This window comes from Eurypyga helias, unplaced genomic scaffold (genome assembly GCF_000690775.1).
Source record: "Eurypyga helias isolate BGI_N326 unplaced genomic scaffold, ASM69077v1 scaffold15147, whole genome shotgun sequence".
Taxonomy (NCBI): domain Eukaryota; kingdom Metazoa; phylum Chordata; class Aves; order Eurypygiformes; family Eurypygidae; genus Eurypyga; species Eurypyga helias.
This window is the reverse complement of record NW_010263796.1, coordinates 3,911-17,286: the sequence shown is the minus strand read 5'-3', so window position 1 is coordinate 17,286 and position 13,376 is coordinate 3,911. Positions and strand designations below refer to the sequence as shown.

At 38.8% G+C, this 13,376-nt stretch overlaps 1 protein-coding gene across 1 annotated transcript in view; it reads right to left on the bottom strand.

The window, feature by feature from the left end:
• Positions 1–13,376, bottom strand: part of LOC104512989 (homeobox protein Meis2-like) — a gene marked incomplete at its 5' end in the record, with an annotated part of 109,343 nt that overhangs the window by 92,195 nt on the left and 3,772 nt on the right. Inside the window, one exon of the mRNA XM_010156196.1 lies at positions 5,375–5,489. Within this exon, the coding sequence (XP_010154498.1) occupies positions 5,375–5,489 (115 nt within the window). The remainder of the gene's footprint in view (positions 1–5,374; positions 5,490–13,376) is intronic.

The following is a 13,376-nucleotide window of genomic DNA, read 5'->3' as shown; positions in this document are numbered from 1 at the left end:
GCTGAACCCACACCATTGTTCAAACCATGAAAAAATAAAGCAAACTTGGCAAGAAATACTTAAAACAAAGGCTCATCAATATTCTCCAATTTGTCAACATCTCAATTACAGCAATGGAAAAAATGTAAATTTCATGTGCTTTGAACACTAAGGGGTCTATTCTTCTGTCAGTGCACATGCGTAACTCCCATCACCATTAATGGGAATTACTCATACATATCAACACAAGGACGGGCCCCTCAAACTTGAAAGGAAAAGATGAATTAATAAGGGCTACTCTCTTCCTGTATCTTTCTCAGCTGAAAAAAGTCATTGTTCTTTAAGAGTTTTTCATACTTCATACAGTTCACCTTTATGAGAGCTGTGCCTTCTGAAATAATGCATCTCCAGTGAAGCATTATTTATTAGCAAGTTTGATTTTTCACAGTCTGGATGTTTGAGCCTTTCTATTAGGAATTTCCTTTCTTACAAAAGGCAGCTCTCTTCCAATAAAACCATACCCTATAGCTTTATAGGTAAAAATACAAAGGAATAAAAATATGTTCTGAATCCTTATGATGACTATGCATACTAGCCTCAGCAGGCTTACCTATACATACAGCACTAGGAAAAAGAAGTTTTAGCGTTAGCTTTTGGATATTAAACTTCCAAAGACTTTGCATGAATATGTTGGGGGTTTTATTATTATTAATAACAACATATCCCTCTCCTTTTTCTAAATACTGGGAGTTTGGTTCAAAGCTTTATGTAGTTTCGGTAAAGTTTCAATACTACAACCGGCCTTTGGGCATTATCAGCTCGTTTTGTAAACAAATTTAATCTGTATACCATCATTATTACAACATGTTATATAATGAATAAGAAATAGGCTACCTACTTTTTTCCAACATGCATCAACCCAGAGACATAACCTGGGATGAACACATAATTTCATCTAATATCTTAGTTGACATTGCCCCAAAACAGATGATGAGTCTTTGCCACAGAAATCTGTTGTGGACAAATTTGTGGGACAAACATCAAGCTGTCACAAAAATGTTTCAAAACTACTTTTAAGACATTGCCCTGGAGAGTAGACACAGACGTTATTTATAAAGGAGCAGATCACCTTCATTCAGCACAAGTAATTCCACCAAAAAATGCCACCAAACCAAAAAAAACACACACCAATGAACTACTCACATGGGTAAAGCAAAGTGGATATGCTGCCCATTTATTATTTTTACTGCTCTATAACCTAGAAGTTTCTTGTATCTGGCTTCTCGCTTATGGTCAATTTTATCACCCCAGGCCTAATCCTAAAAAGATGCTGAACTTCCTGAAGGGTCCTGAAGAAACACAGCCTCCATCTGACTTGGCTGGATCAGGCCCTTTGAGTAACTGAACTAAGATCATGACAAATCAGGTATACAATTCTGGTGTCATAAAATATGAAACTGAAACTATTCCCTGGTGCTTTCCTGCAGACCACATGTTTTTAAACCTTAAAAAGATTTATTTTCCACTTTTCATGCATAATCTGCCATATTCATTTTTTGAAATATCCCATAAAGAGATTAAATAGGAATTAAAGTCGGGGAGCCTCATATCCATCACTGTGATACAAACGGATGCTGAATTCTAGAAGTCACTTAGCCTTGCATGTAAAGGCAGTGGCCGTTTTCACTTTGTTTCGTAAAGATTAAGGAAAACACAATACCCCAGAAGACTTTCAGATGTGTCTTTTCCCCTCCAAAGAAAAGGATGAATGATAAAACTACACACACCTTTTAATCTTCCGCTTAGGGTTTTTACACATATATTCCCTGGCAAAAACCCCAGGGTCTTCTCTCTCCCCTCCCCTTCTCTCAGCCCCTTTCCTGCCATCTCCCTTGCTATAACTCAGCTAACCCAACAGAACCAGTCAGTTTTAAATTTCAGTTAGGACCCCGGTGACCTGTTAATGAATCTACAGAGAGGAGAAAAACTCACAGTGTTGAGTTATGCCTGGTGTTGCTAGCTGACTTGGAGTCAGAAATGCTTGAAGCGTTAACGTAATTGCAAGAATGTGAAAAATGAAGCGTTGGGCTCCTGAGCAAAGTGAAAGGTCAAAGCAAGCCCTACACAAAACAAGTCTCTGGAAGATGGCCTCATTAGACCATTAAATCAGCTTCTTCTTTTTCTCCTTTGTAAGATGCTTAGTGTGTTTTATTTTTATTATTGAATATATTTAACTCTTTCTCTTTCCAGGGCAAGGGAAAAGTTGATCAGACCTACTACATAATTACTAATCTCTAAAATAGTATTACACAGCATTGAACTGCATTTGTGGATCTGAACTGGGATAAAGTCAATAAATGCTTGGTAGATTGCAGGTCACTAGTACTTTGGTTTGCTAGATGATCAATACGTTGTATAGCTTAGTTTTCTGTTGAACAAGTGAGGTGACATGTTAAGAACAACATAGACACTCACCACTAATAAAATTAGGATAATCTTTCAACATTTACTGCCTGAAGGCCCTTTCCTTAACTCTTTCAATGCCAGTGTGTTTCTAATAATACCAAACACTGACTGGATTAACCCTTTTGATGCCAAAGGGCAAGCATGCACTGTCGTGGATAGACCATCCTCCATCAACAGACAAAATGCCTACATATCTTCTGTTTGGCTCTAACGTAAAAGAATTATGGATGGATTCTTCTGTATAATAAACACATCTACCTCATACAGAGAAAGTCCACAAAACCAATGTCAACACTCACCCAATTTCTTTCCATCTCCTACCCCCCACCCCCCCAAAAAAAAAAAAAAATCACAAACTGCACATCATAAACTTAAGGCAAAAGCAGATACCCCTGGGAAGAGTGCTCCCAAGAGCCAGAAGAAACTGACTCTAGTTAGAATCCAACTCTGCTGCCACCAGGCATCAGTGGAGGAGACCACAAGTTTCTAATGTAACCCAAGACTACCATTCCCTAGAAATCCTTTAGGGCAAGTGGAATACTCGAAGCAGCATTTGTGGAAGGTCTTGAGAAAACTGCAGGGAAACCAAGATGACCCAATTAAATAACTGCACCAGAATAGCTCAAGAGGGCATCTACCCATCTTGGCATTGCCTAGACCGACTCACTGCCAGTTCACGAGTTACAAAGTAAACCCAGCCCCCCTCAAGGAAGTATAAGGAAAATTCAATACAAGCCTCCCTGTCTTTAGTGTTTCCCAGGGTTGAGAGGGGGAGAGCAATCCAGAGCTGTCTCCAATGGGAATTTTGCCGGTGCTGTAGGATCATACATCTTTCAGCTGCCAGCAGCTGAGTGGAATGCTGATTTGCCACTGGACGACTGCTTCCCTTTAAAAGGCCCAACTGCGCACAAAGGGAAGCATGCTAGTGATGTTTTACCCTGCTACACTGGGCAGCACTAGTGACTGATTTGGCCCTTCAGCAGAAATGAGTAACGGGTTTGTTTAAATCACATGTATTACCAGAAACCTCAGTCTCCAATGGGAAGTTGGTATAGTTATCATCAACCACTTTTACTTAGATTTAGCAATATTTCTTGAGCACCCTGAGCTATGTGACAAGGGAAAAGACTAGCGAAATGCAGGATCCCTGGATGTTGATACAAGGGCTTTCATTACATCAGGCATGGCTTGATGAAGAAAGTCTTGCGATTGGTAAGGGTTTGCTGGGACAGAGTGGAGATACAGGCCCAAGGAAATTTCTTACCTAGGGGTGGAATGAACACGCTCTGGCAGATGACTCAGGGGAATCATTTTTGTCTGTAAATGATCATCTGTACACCAAGCACCTTAGCCACAATATACAACGTAAACCCTTGATGAGCGGTAAAGCCTATTGCCAGCAAATAGACCTAACACAGATTTGCTGCTTAGCAGTCAAGTTCTCCCTTTCATTAGCTGCTGAAGCTGTACTAGTTCACTCTAGACTTTGCACGGCTCCAATCCAACCACACAGAAAAAATCCTGCGTGACTCATGTTGGAGCTGGATCACACCCTGTGCCATGGCTGCTTTCTATCAGCAATAAGATTACCAATGTATAAACAATTCCTACAGACAGGAGGCAAACCCAAACCTCTCTACCAGGAACAAACTTTGCAAGTTCCTCGAATCGCAACACATACAACACCAGATCGTGAGACAGATGAGGGGACGTAGCTCTGTGCCAAGCAGTGGGCCACGCGAGAGACGCGAAATCACATATTGTTTTCGCCGCCTAAGCATGGCAAATACCACAGTAGGAAGCAAGGCTATCCAAGGAAGCTCTAGCCCTGAAGCCTGCTCCCTTCTCCAATTTTGGGATCCTGCATAGCTAGTTGGATTGCAGAGCTGCCAATTGGCTCTGATATCTGTAACCCCCAACGTGAGGAAAAAGCAGTGGCAAAACACTGCAGATGTGTGAGACAGAGGAAGCATGTCCTAAGACCTTACAAAGGCAATGTCTATTCACTAGCTGAAGCTTACTATGTTTACAAAGAAAAACAAGAACAGACCCCGTCTTAAACTCTGGTCTTAAAAAAACCAACACACCAAACATCCATTCTGAGTCAAGATCCAAGAGTGACAGTAGACCATCTTTACCCAAATTTTTAGCACTGGAGGCTTGAGTCGCAGACTCATACCTTCTGGAGTCACTTATACATCTAATGAGCAAGTGTAAAACACTATCATATCAAAATGACAGCCTTTGACACTCACTCAGCATGGATGCAGATGACCACACACAAGGTGCAGTGCAGTAGGAAATAAAACAAAACCCCCTGAAATAATAATTAAACCTCCTGAACCCTGGAGAAGGCTTTGGCGCATAGATCCAACACACGTTTTTCAGTTTAGATACATCTCTATTTCTGAATTAAGAATTTCTGAAGCAGAAACCTGTATAAGCAAACACTGCAAAAAACCCACATTTTTTCTGTCCAACTTGGGGTTTGATTCTACTTTATGTAAGTTAGCAAGTCCATAACTTTACATAGGAGGCTCTTCCCCAGCTAAAACTATAGGTTAAATTCTCCGACTATAACTGAGCTTAAACAACTGCATCACAGCTGGAGAGTACGTCTATCATTGTATTTACTTACATCACAAAAAAATAAACTGTAGATAACCAAATTTGTAAAGGAATTGGCAGAACTAATCAATTGTTATTACAAAGCTTGTTTGAAGATTAGATATTTCACTTTGAAATAATAATAAAAAGCAGCTAAGTGGGTTAGGAAAAGGAAATACCGTCTCCCTAAGTTACAGCTGATTACACTGCACGTCTGCCACTCCATGTTTACTCTAAGGCAGATGTACTGATACAATAAAAAAAAAGCTGGAGTTATTTTAGTCATGCCTACTTTGCGGAGGGAAAAAGTTTGACCTTTTACCTTGCTCGCTGCTGTTGTCTCCACTCTGGGAAGCATGGCCCCCACTGGAGGGCCCCGGTGTGCCTGCCGAGTGCGTTGAGGTTGCATCATCGTGGTCTCTCCAAGATGAAGGATTCTGGTGTCAGAGTGCCAAGGAATTTTTTCCACAGTTCCCATTCCAATAGCAAATGAAGAACAGAAAGAAAACCAGGAGAAGGGAAGGGGAGGGGGGGGAAAGTATACACATTAGCATTCGTGAAATGTGCCAAACACCGATACTGTTTGCACAGTGTAATAGTGTAATAATTCTTCAAGACAAGCAGAGGAGGTACAAAGATTTACTTGGTAAAATAAAGGACAGCGCTTTTTTTCCTTTTTTTAAACTTTCCATATAGTCTGGAATTAATTGTTTAAATAGTATTGCAGAAGACTATTTCAGGGGAGAAAAAAAACAATTTCTTGATTCTTAATGAGCTATACAGGGGGGAGAGCATCAACCTGCACAGTTTATGGTACTAAGTGTTCTCATCGGGATCAGGATAGTTGGTATGCAAACTGTCTCCCCACACTGTTTAATCAGGCTGACTAGAGATGGGAGGGGAGAGGAGGGAAGCTGTTTCAAAAAGTAGCGGAGAAAGTGCATAGGACAGGAGCATGTCCTCGCACCCTACCCTCTCTCTCACCCATTTGAATGATGGAAAAACTTAGAGCAAATGCAAAGTTGTGAGGAAAAAAGCAAGCTTTCTCTGAAAGAAGTTATATGCCAGGAAAGATGCTTCCTCACCCCCACCCCACCTTGATATGACACATTTCAAAAGGTTTTCTAGATGTATCACTCTAACAGTTCGCTCACAAGTATTGTCAAGAATAACCACCAGGTGATTATATAAAACAACATGTATAGTGATTTTTATGTAATTCTTTCTACATTACTATGCATAAAACATGACAAAAGAGAACGTCGAAGACAGACATACGAAGTCTGCAAAACTTGACTAAGTAAGACCTCAACTACTGTACTTTAGTCACATAATTCATGCAAGCTTTCTAATTTATTACTGGCTTTCCTGAAGCGTAGAGCTGCTATTTAAAAGGATAAGTGAGGAAAACTTAATGTTACAGTTTAGTGTTACTTTGTTGAGTGTATTCTCCTCCTGTCCTCCTCCCCTTTCCTGATCATTCCCAATACCCTGCTGTTGCTTAAAGGAAAACAGGAATTCTACTGTACAGGAAGAGCTTTATCAGCACCACATGAAGGCAGGCAAGAGATGGAATTTCCTCTGGCAGAAAAGGAGAGCAAGAACACATGAAACAGATCAGACTAGGGGCTGGACCTGCATTACTTGTCACCTGTATGTGACAACTTAAATCAAGTGCATTATAATAATACAACAAGAAAACAAATGAAAAAGTTTCCCCCCTAAAAAAAAAACCAAACTACTTCTTAGTTTTCACTGCATTTTAAATCTGCACTGTGAAATAACGCCAGACTATTAAAGCACGAGGAGGTCCTGAAAGCAGCAAGTGACAAGTTTGGATAAATTCTTTGAGCAGGACAGATTCTGACCTCATCTACCCCGACATGTAGTAGGAATAAGTTGAACAAAATCAACTGATTTACCCATTGTAAAATTCAGTGTAAGTGTGATTGGAATCAGGTCCCAAAATACATATTGAAACATCTCAAAGTAATCTCTTAGCACTGATTAGTACCACATGCTCTATAGCAACACAAAATAGAACTGCCAAATAACGGCTTGCTACAATACCCAGTAACATAAATCTAACAGGCCTGACCCAGATCGCAGCAGAGACAAAGGGAAGATCTCATGACTCCAAAAGTTTCCCAGTAAAGCCCTAGGTGACCAAAGGGTAAGAAGGATCCAAATCCCCTTCACCTTACACAGGCACGCATGTGCACACGTACGTGGTTCCACGGCAGGAAGACATGAGTAAAATCAGAAGACAGGCCAGGATCTGAAATTTGCCTAACCTATCCACACAACAGACAGCACAACAGCACTTATGGCACAATCCCACCACCTACTCCAAAACCCAGAAGACTGATCTACTTTTCCTGACACAGAACTGCAACAGGAAAAAAAATAAAACAAACCACCAAACAATAGTACTTTATATTTATTGAGGTTGTTGTATTAATTAGGTCTCAGAAATTACTATTAATAATCCAACCCCCTACCATTTCATTAAAAAAAAAAAAAAAAAGTACCATCATTTTACAGGGTCAGGTGGAAAGAAACACAAAAAGAAAGATGAGAAGTCTTGAAAGTTCAAGCAGCCCAGATGTTATTAAAAAAAAAAAAAGTTGAAAATAAGGTTAACAAAAAGTTCAGATGGAAATAAAATGCAAAAACTGAGCAAGTTTCTTTACAGCCTGGATTAAAACACAGTTGTGCCTATGAGCTGCTCTTTTTATCTCTGAGTTAGGAAGCCACTCAAATAGCTTCAAGCTGAAGGCAAACAGCAGACAGGAGCTCTTCAGCCCTCTGCAGCCTCTTAGCGTCAGCTGTTTGCCGGATGGTAATCAGATAAAGAGCTAGAAGAAATACATGAAAAAGGAAAGAAACAATAGCATAGCATGAGTTTAGCCCTCCAACAACATCAGGCTGGAACCTTCTTTTAGAAAATGTAATAATTGCAACATGTTCACCTAGGCTAAACTTTTCAGGGAACACAGTGAGTTATGTTAATTTTAAGCACTGCAGGCTCTCTTAAGCTGGCTGCTGTTGGAGCTCCTTATCACAGATACGAAAATTACAATAATTAACTGGTAACACCTCAGCTATGTTTTAAGGCAAATGTCATCCAAAACCTATCATACAGTATTTCAAAAACTAGACTGGCCTTTCTGTTTCAAAACCGTAATGATTTGGAAAGAATCACTGAATAAGACTTCCCACAGCTGAAAACACTTGCTGTCTCTACCAGGCTGAGTTGTTCTTGACCTCAGTTTGTAGATCCTGTTTTAGAAAGACAGACCGTATTGATTGGGAATTCAATGTATTTCTTGTGACACAGTTTTCTTGAGGAAGCAATTTGGTAGAATTTTGTTGAAGGACAGAAATAATAAGATGGGATATTTACAAGATGCGACAGTAGAATGTTGGAGGAATTTGAAAGGGAGGGAAATAACTAGGCTTTAATATTATAAAAAATGACAAATAACTCTACGGGTAAAGTTTACAGCCTCATAAAAAGGCAGCATTCTTTTGCTTTGGACCAAGACCATTGTACATGTCAGGGAACTTCTCATTTTCTCTCCTAGGCTGTTTCCAACTTCTCATCCCTCAACAAAAACTTCTTGGCCAAACGCCTTATCATAAGTAGTTATTTTATGTATGTCTTCACAAAAAAATGGGATCAAAACACACATCTGAAGTGTACTTCACTGGAAACACTTTAACAGTATAGTTTAGGGACCCAAAGAGATCCTGATCAAAAGCCTGCTAACATTATTTGCAATTTTTCTATTAATTTCAATGAAATTTGTATTAAGCTATCACACTGTAAAAAAAAAAAAAAAACCAAAAAAAACAAACAAACAAAAAAACCAAACAAAACAGAAAGCCAGATAGCTTTAGATAAATTATACAAACTGTTAGTGTGGCTTCTCATATCTTCTTGCAAGTTTAGTAATATACTTTGCAGAAACACACTGAAGATTGTGCATGATGCCTGCCAAAATGCAATTGCCTGTTTTGTGTACGTGTGCATACTATGAAATTTTCACACACATATGACCTAAGCTAATGCCAGCTACCATAGAAGGTAAACAGCACACATGTATCTATTCCCAGTAGTTTTAATAATTGGGAGTCAAATATGGTGCTCTTCTTGCTCTTACCTAATTGTGTTAAAGAGCAATGTTACCAGGAGAAAAGCAGTGAATACTGAGTAGAGCACAATAGAAGGAGATGGAAAATAGATACAAGAAGCTGGGTCTCCAGGGGCAGTATTTTCTATTTGCTGGGCTACAGACTCACAGCTGATAATGCAAGTTGTAATTAATATAAAAGCAGGAGACAATATGGGGAAAGCTTGTACTAGCAGGGCCACAGGAGATCACTCCGCTGCTATCCACTGTTTCTCATTTACACACAGAGCCTTCCCTAGAAAACACAATTTTGCCACTGGTTTTTTCCCTTGAAAGTTAAAGAAAAAAAAAAAGATTCAGCACCACCACTGAATTTTGCTAAATCTAGAAATGAGCAACAGAAAGGACAAGAGTCTCCTGGTATACAAAGCAAATCTGACACGTTACTCTTTTGTTGATGCTGCAGATCTGATGGAAACTGTAAGAGTTTTTAACTGCTACAGGATTTCTTAAATAGAGATGTTGTAACAGAGAAATCTGATATAGGATAACCTTCTGTTAAATTGCAATTCTTACTTTGAATGCCCAGAATTTCCACTGGGCAAAGTCTGGCTAATTTTCTGTGAGTGTATGTAGTCCCGCTAGGGCTGATCCTGATCTCATACTGCTTTTTATGGTAATATTAAAGACTCAATTAACCATAAGGAATTTGCTTTTATTTATAACTGGGAAGTAAAATCAATCAGGCCAGCTGATACCCATGTGAGTAAGCTGAGCAGGATTTGGCTCCCAGGCCTTAACTGGAGTTTTGAGTATACATCTGTGACAGGATCAGGCCCTTACATTTTATCAGATGAAATGGACAAAAACATTGATCTTGCAAGAACAAATAAAACTTGCTTTCATAAAATAAACTACAGTGGCTATAGAGCTTGTTCTTTGTGAAAATAGTCGAACTCAAAGGTCTGGACGTTGCCCTGGTAAATTAATTTTGCAAACGCAAAACTGAACTGAACTACTGATACGTATGGCATTTTCCCCCTCAAATACAAGCCAAATCACACTCACCTTGTTCTTACAAGCAACACCTGTAAACTCAGAGGAACAACTGACATGATATTTGATATATTTGATTTGATATATTTGATACCACAAATATCAGTGTTTAGGCGCCACCATATATTTAAAGATGATATATTATGTCAGACATAGAAACCTATACACATACATGCACATGTGTTTGTGTGTCAGCACTTGAGTCTCTCCATGTTTTGTATGTATGAAGTTCAGGACGGTATCTTAGAGATTGTTGTGGAGCGCAGTAATTATAAACTTACTCTGTAAAGAAACTTTCATTAAGTAAATGAGCCATAAAAAAATCTTAATTTGACATGATATATATGTTTTCTAAAAAGACTACTCCTGATATTACTAAGGTTTATTTTCTTACAGATGCATATTTAATATGGTAACTTTTTTGTATCGGAATTACACAATTTAAGCAAAACACAAGACATTGCGATCTATCAGATATTTTTGTATGTATGTATATCTATCTACAAGTTTTAATTCTTATCCCTTGATTTTACATTTGAGGAAAGTGTCAGGAGGAATTTTTGACACTCCTAGAGCGTGGCAACATTCTGAAAAGCAGTGTGCTTTGTATTTTCCAATTAAGATTGAAATCAGACATGTAATCCACCTGTCAACAGGGAGCTGAGACCTGAAAAATCAGGGGTTTGTTGGTTTTTTAATTGTCTTCCTACGTCACTCTGTGGGGCTACACTTCCTCTACACTGATAGTCAAACCAAAGAGGGGACACCGGCATCAAATAGATACATTATGGTTTCACTTTGAGAGAACCCAGTTTAAAATTAAAACACTCAGATAGGAGCTGTAGAGTACCTTTCACTGTATAGCACCTTGGCCCATCAAAAAGAGGAAATACACAACATCCTCTACAGTCTCAGAAAGTTCCTGATGCTCCTTGCCCCTTCAGAAAGCACAGGGCCTACCTATCGTAGCATCGTGCGTTTTAAGACACATACTAAGAAATTCTGTTCTTGAAGAAAAAAAGTTTGCCTGATACTTATTGCATTTAGCTACTTAGTTTCCCTTCCGACACACTGCAAACAGAAAGGGCACTTTCTGGGTCTGATCCTGCATTTCTAGCATACTCAAAACTCCCACTGAAGTCCATCAAAGTGTGCCGTACCTGGAGACTGCAGCATCAGGCCCCAATTACTTCCTCATTACTCAGTGAAATCTTACCTAAAGGTTTAATTATATAACTGGAACAGATATATATATTACCCTCTTTTTATTTTTTTTCTCATCTGCAAGATGTCAGGAATTTGCACAGGCCATGCTTTGAGAAGAAATATTAAAGAAATATAAAATGTCTGGATGTCCAAAAGTACAAAATAAAAGTATCTCCTCATTTGAGAGCTGAAAGGCTTAATATTCAGGCTAATATTTCTCTTCTACAGCTAAAGCATCGGGTTTCTAATCTGTCAACAGCCCTTTTATAAAAAAGAGATATATGTATATCTCTATCCATTTTTAATTATATTCTATAAATGATGATCTGTATATTATTACCTCTCAGCTGCAAATTGACTAGAACAGATAAACAAATATCAAAAAGACTGAGGCCCTGATCCTGCTCTCGCAAAAGCCAGCGGAAGGGGAGCCATAAATTTCTATGGGAGAATTGCTAGGCTTCAAAGTAGGTTTGTGATCAAGGAAGAATTGTGTGGCACCAGGTGAAGCCAGGTACAAAAGAAATGTAATTAAAGTACAAAATATTATAGTATGCTCAAAACAAGTCAAAAACCCTCCATATTTTGCGAGGATTACATTTTCCAGATTTGAATAGCTCGAAAGGAAAAAAAAAAGGATTTGTTGGCAATCTCGACAGATTTTTTAGGCTGAACACAGAATGCAGGATAGGGCCCAGAATGTTTATATTGAACAATAATAAATTGTCTGTGCTGGGAAACTCAACTTGAACTGCAGCTGGAAAGGTTTCTTTCCTCTTTTCTATTTTTTTTTTCCCCTAACTGATCTGGTTCAGCCAGGGCATAGCTGTAATTACCTTCTTCCCATCTACAGCTAATACCTCAGAGCTATAAAAAAATATGAGGGTGTTAAAAATTCAAACACTAATTATGGGCTGTTATATTTACTAAACACAGCAGAGTAATAACAAAAGTTTCAGATTCTTGTGGCCAGCGCTGCACTATTTGATCTACCAAGTCCCTGGACCCTTTACACTTACTGTATTACATAACAGTTAATAGCGCACTAAAATAAAATTCGATAAACACATTTATTACCAAACACATCTAGCACAACCGCTTACAGCTGTCTCCTTTTTCCAGCACAGGTATATCTCTGAAGAGTTCATTCCTTTGTTGATTTTGGTTTTGGTTTCCAATTAAGTTATATAAAGAGTAGAGCAGTAGATTTTGAAAAGGGAAGCATGCGCTATTTGAGTACCCCATTTAAAGTCTTACGGTAAATATTGGCTAATCCTACAATTCTTTCCGTTACTTTCCCTTATGTCTGTTTTCAGGTCTAGCAAAGGAATAAAACCCTTAGCTCCTAGTTCAGCACTGCCACTGTCACCACTACCACCCCTCGCATTCACATTAAACACACAGAGTGTAGCTTTCTACCACTTAATAAGAACAGAGGTGTATGGAATTTTTAGGTGTCAAACAGCTGTCACACACTCTCACCTCCACAAGAGAAACCTTGGCACACAACAAATTAAACTACACTTCTTTTTGGCTATCATTATTCACAGCCAATCAGTTGAAATGCTCCTAGTATTTCATGTGCAAATAAAACCATGAGGGGAAGACCCATGGATCAGAATAGTGGGCCAATACATAAAACAGAGGAAACAACATGCTGTCTCTGTCCTTCTGAAGTGGCTCATCATCACCCCTGCACCAACTTTCACCAAATGAGATCTAGCCTGAGGCTATATATTAAATATGCATATCAAAGCAAATGAAAAAATAAACCTGGGGAGTCAAATTGGACAAATTCGCATGCTTGAACTACTACATTTTCAGGTAGATGCTCACAAATGATAGCTCATTTTTTTGAGAGTTGCATGTTTACATGAGCCATTTTTAAAAGCTTTTCCTTCTTTATAAATAAAATCGGATTTCTTC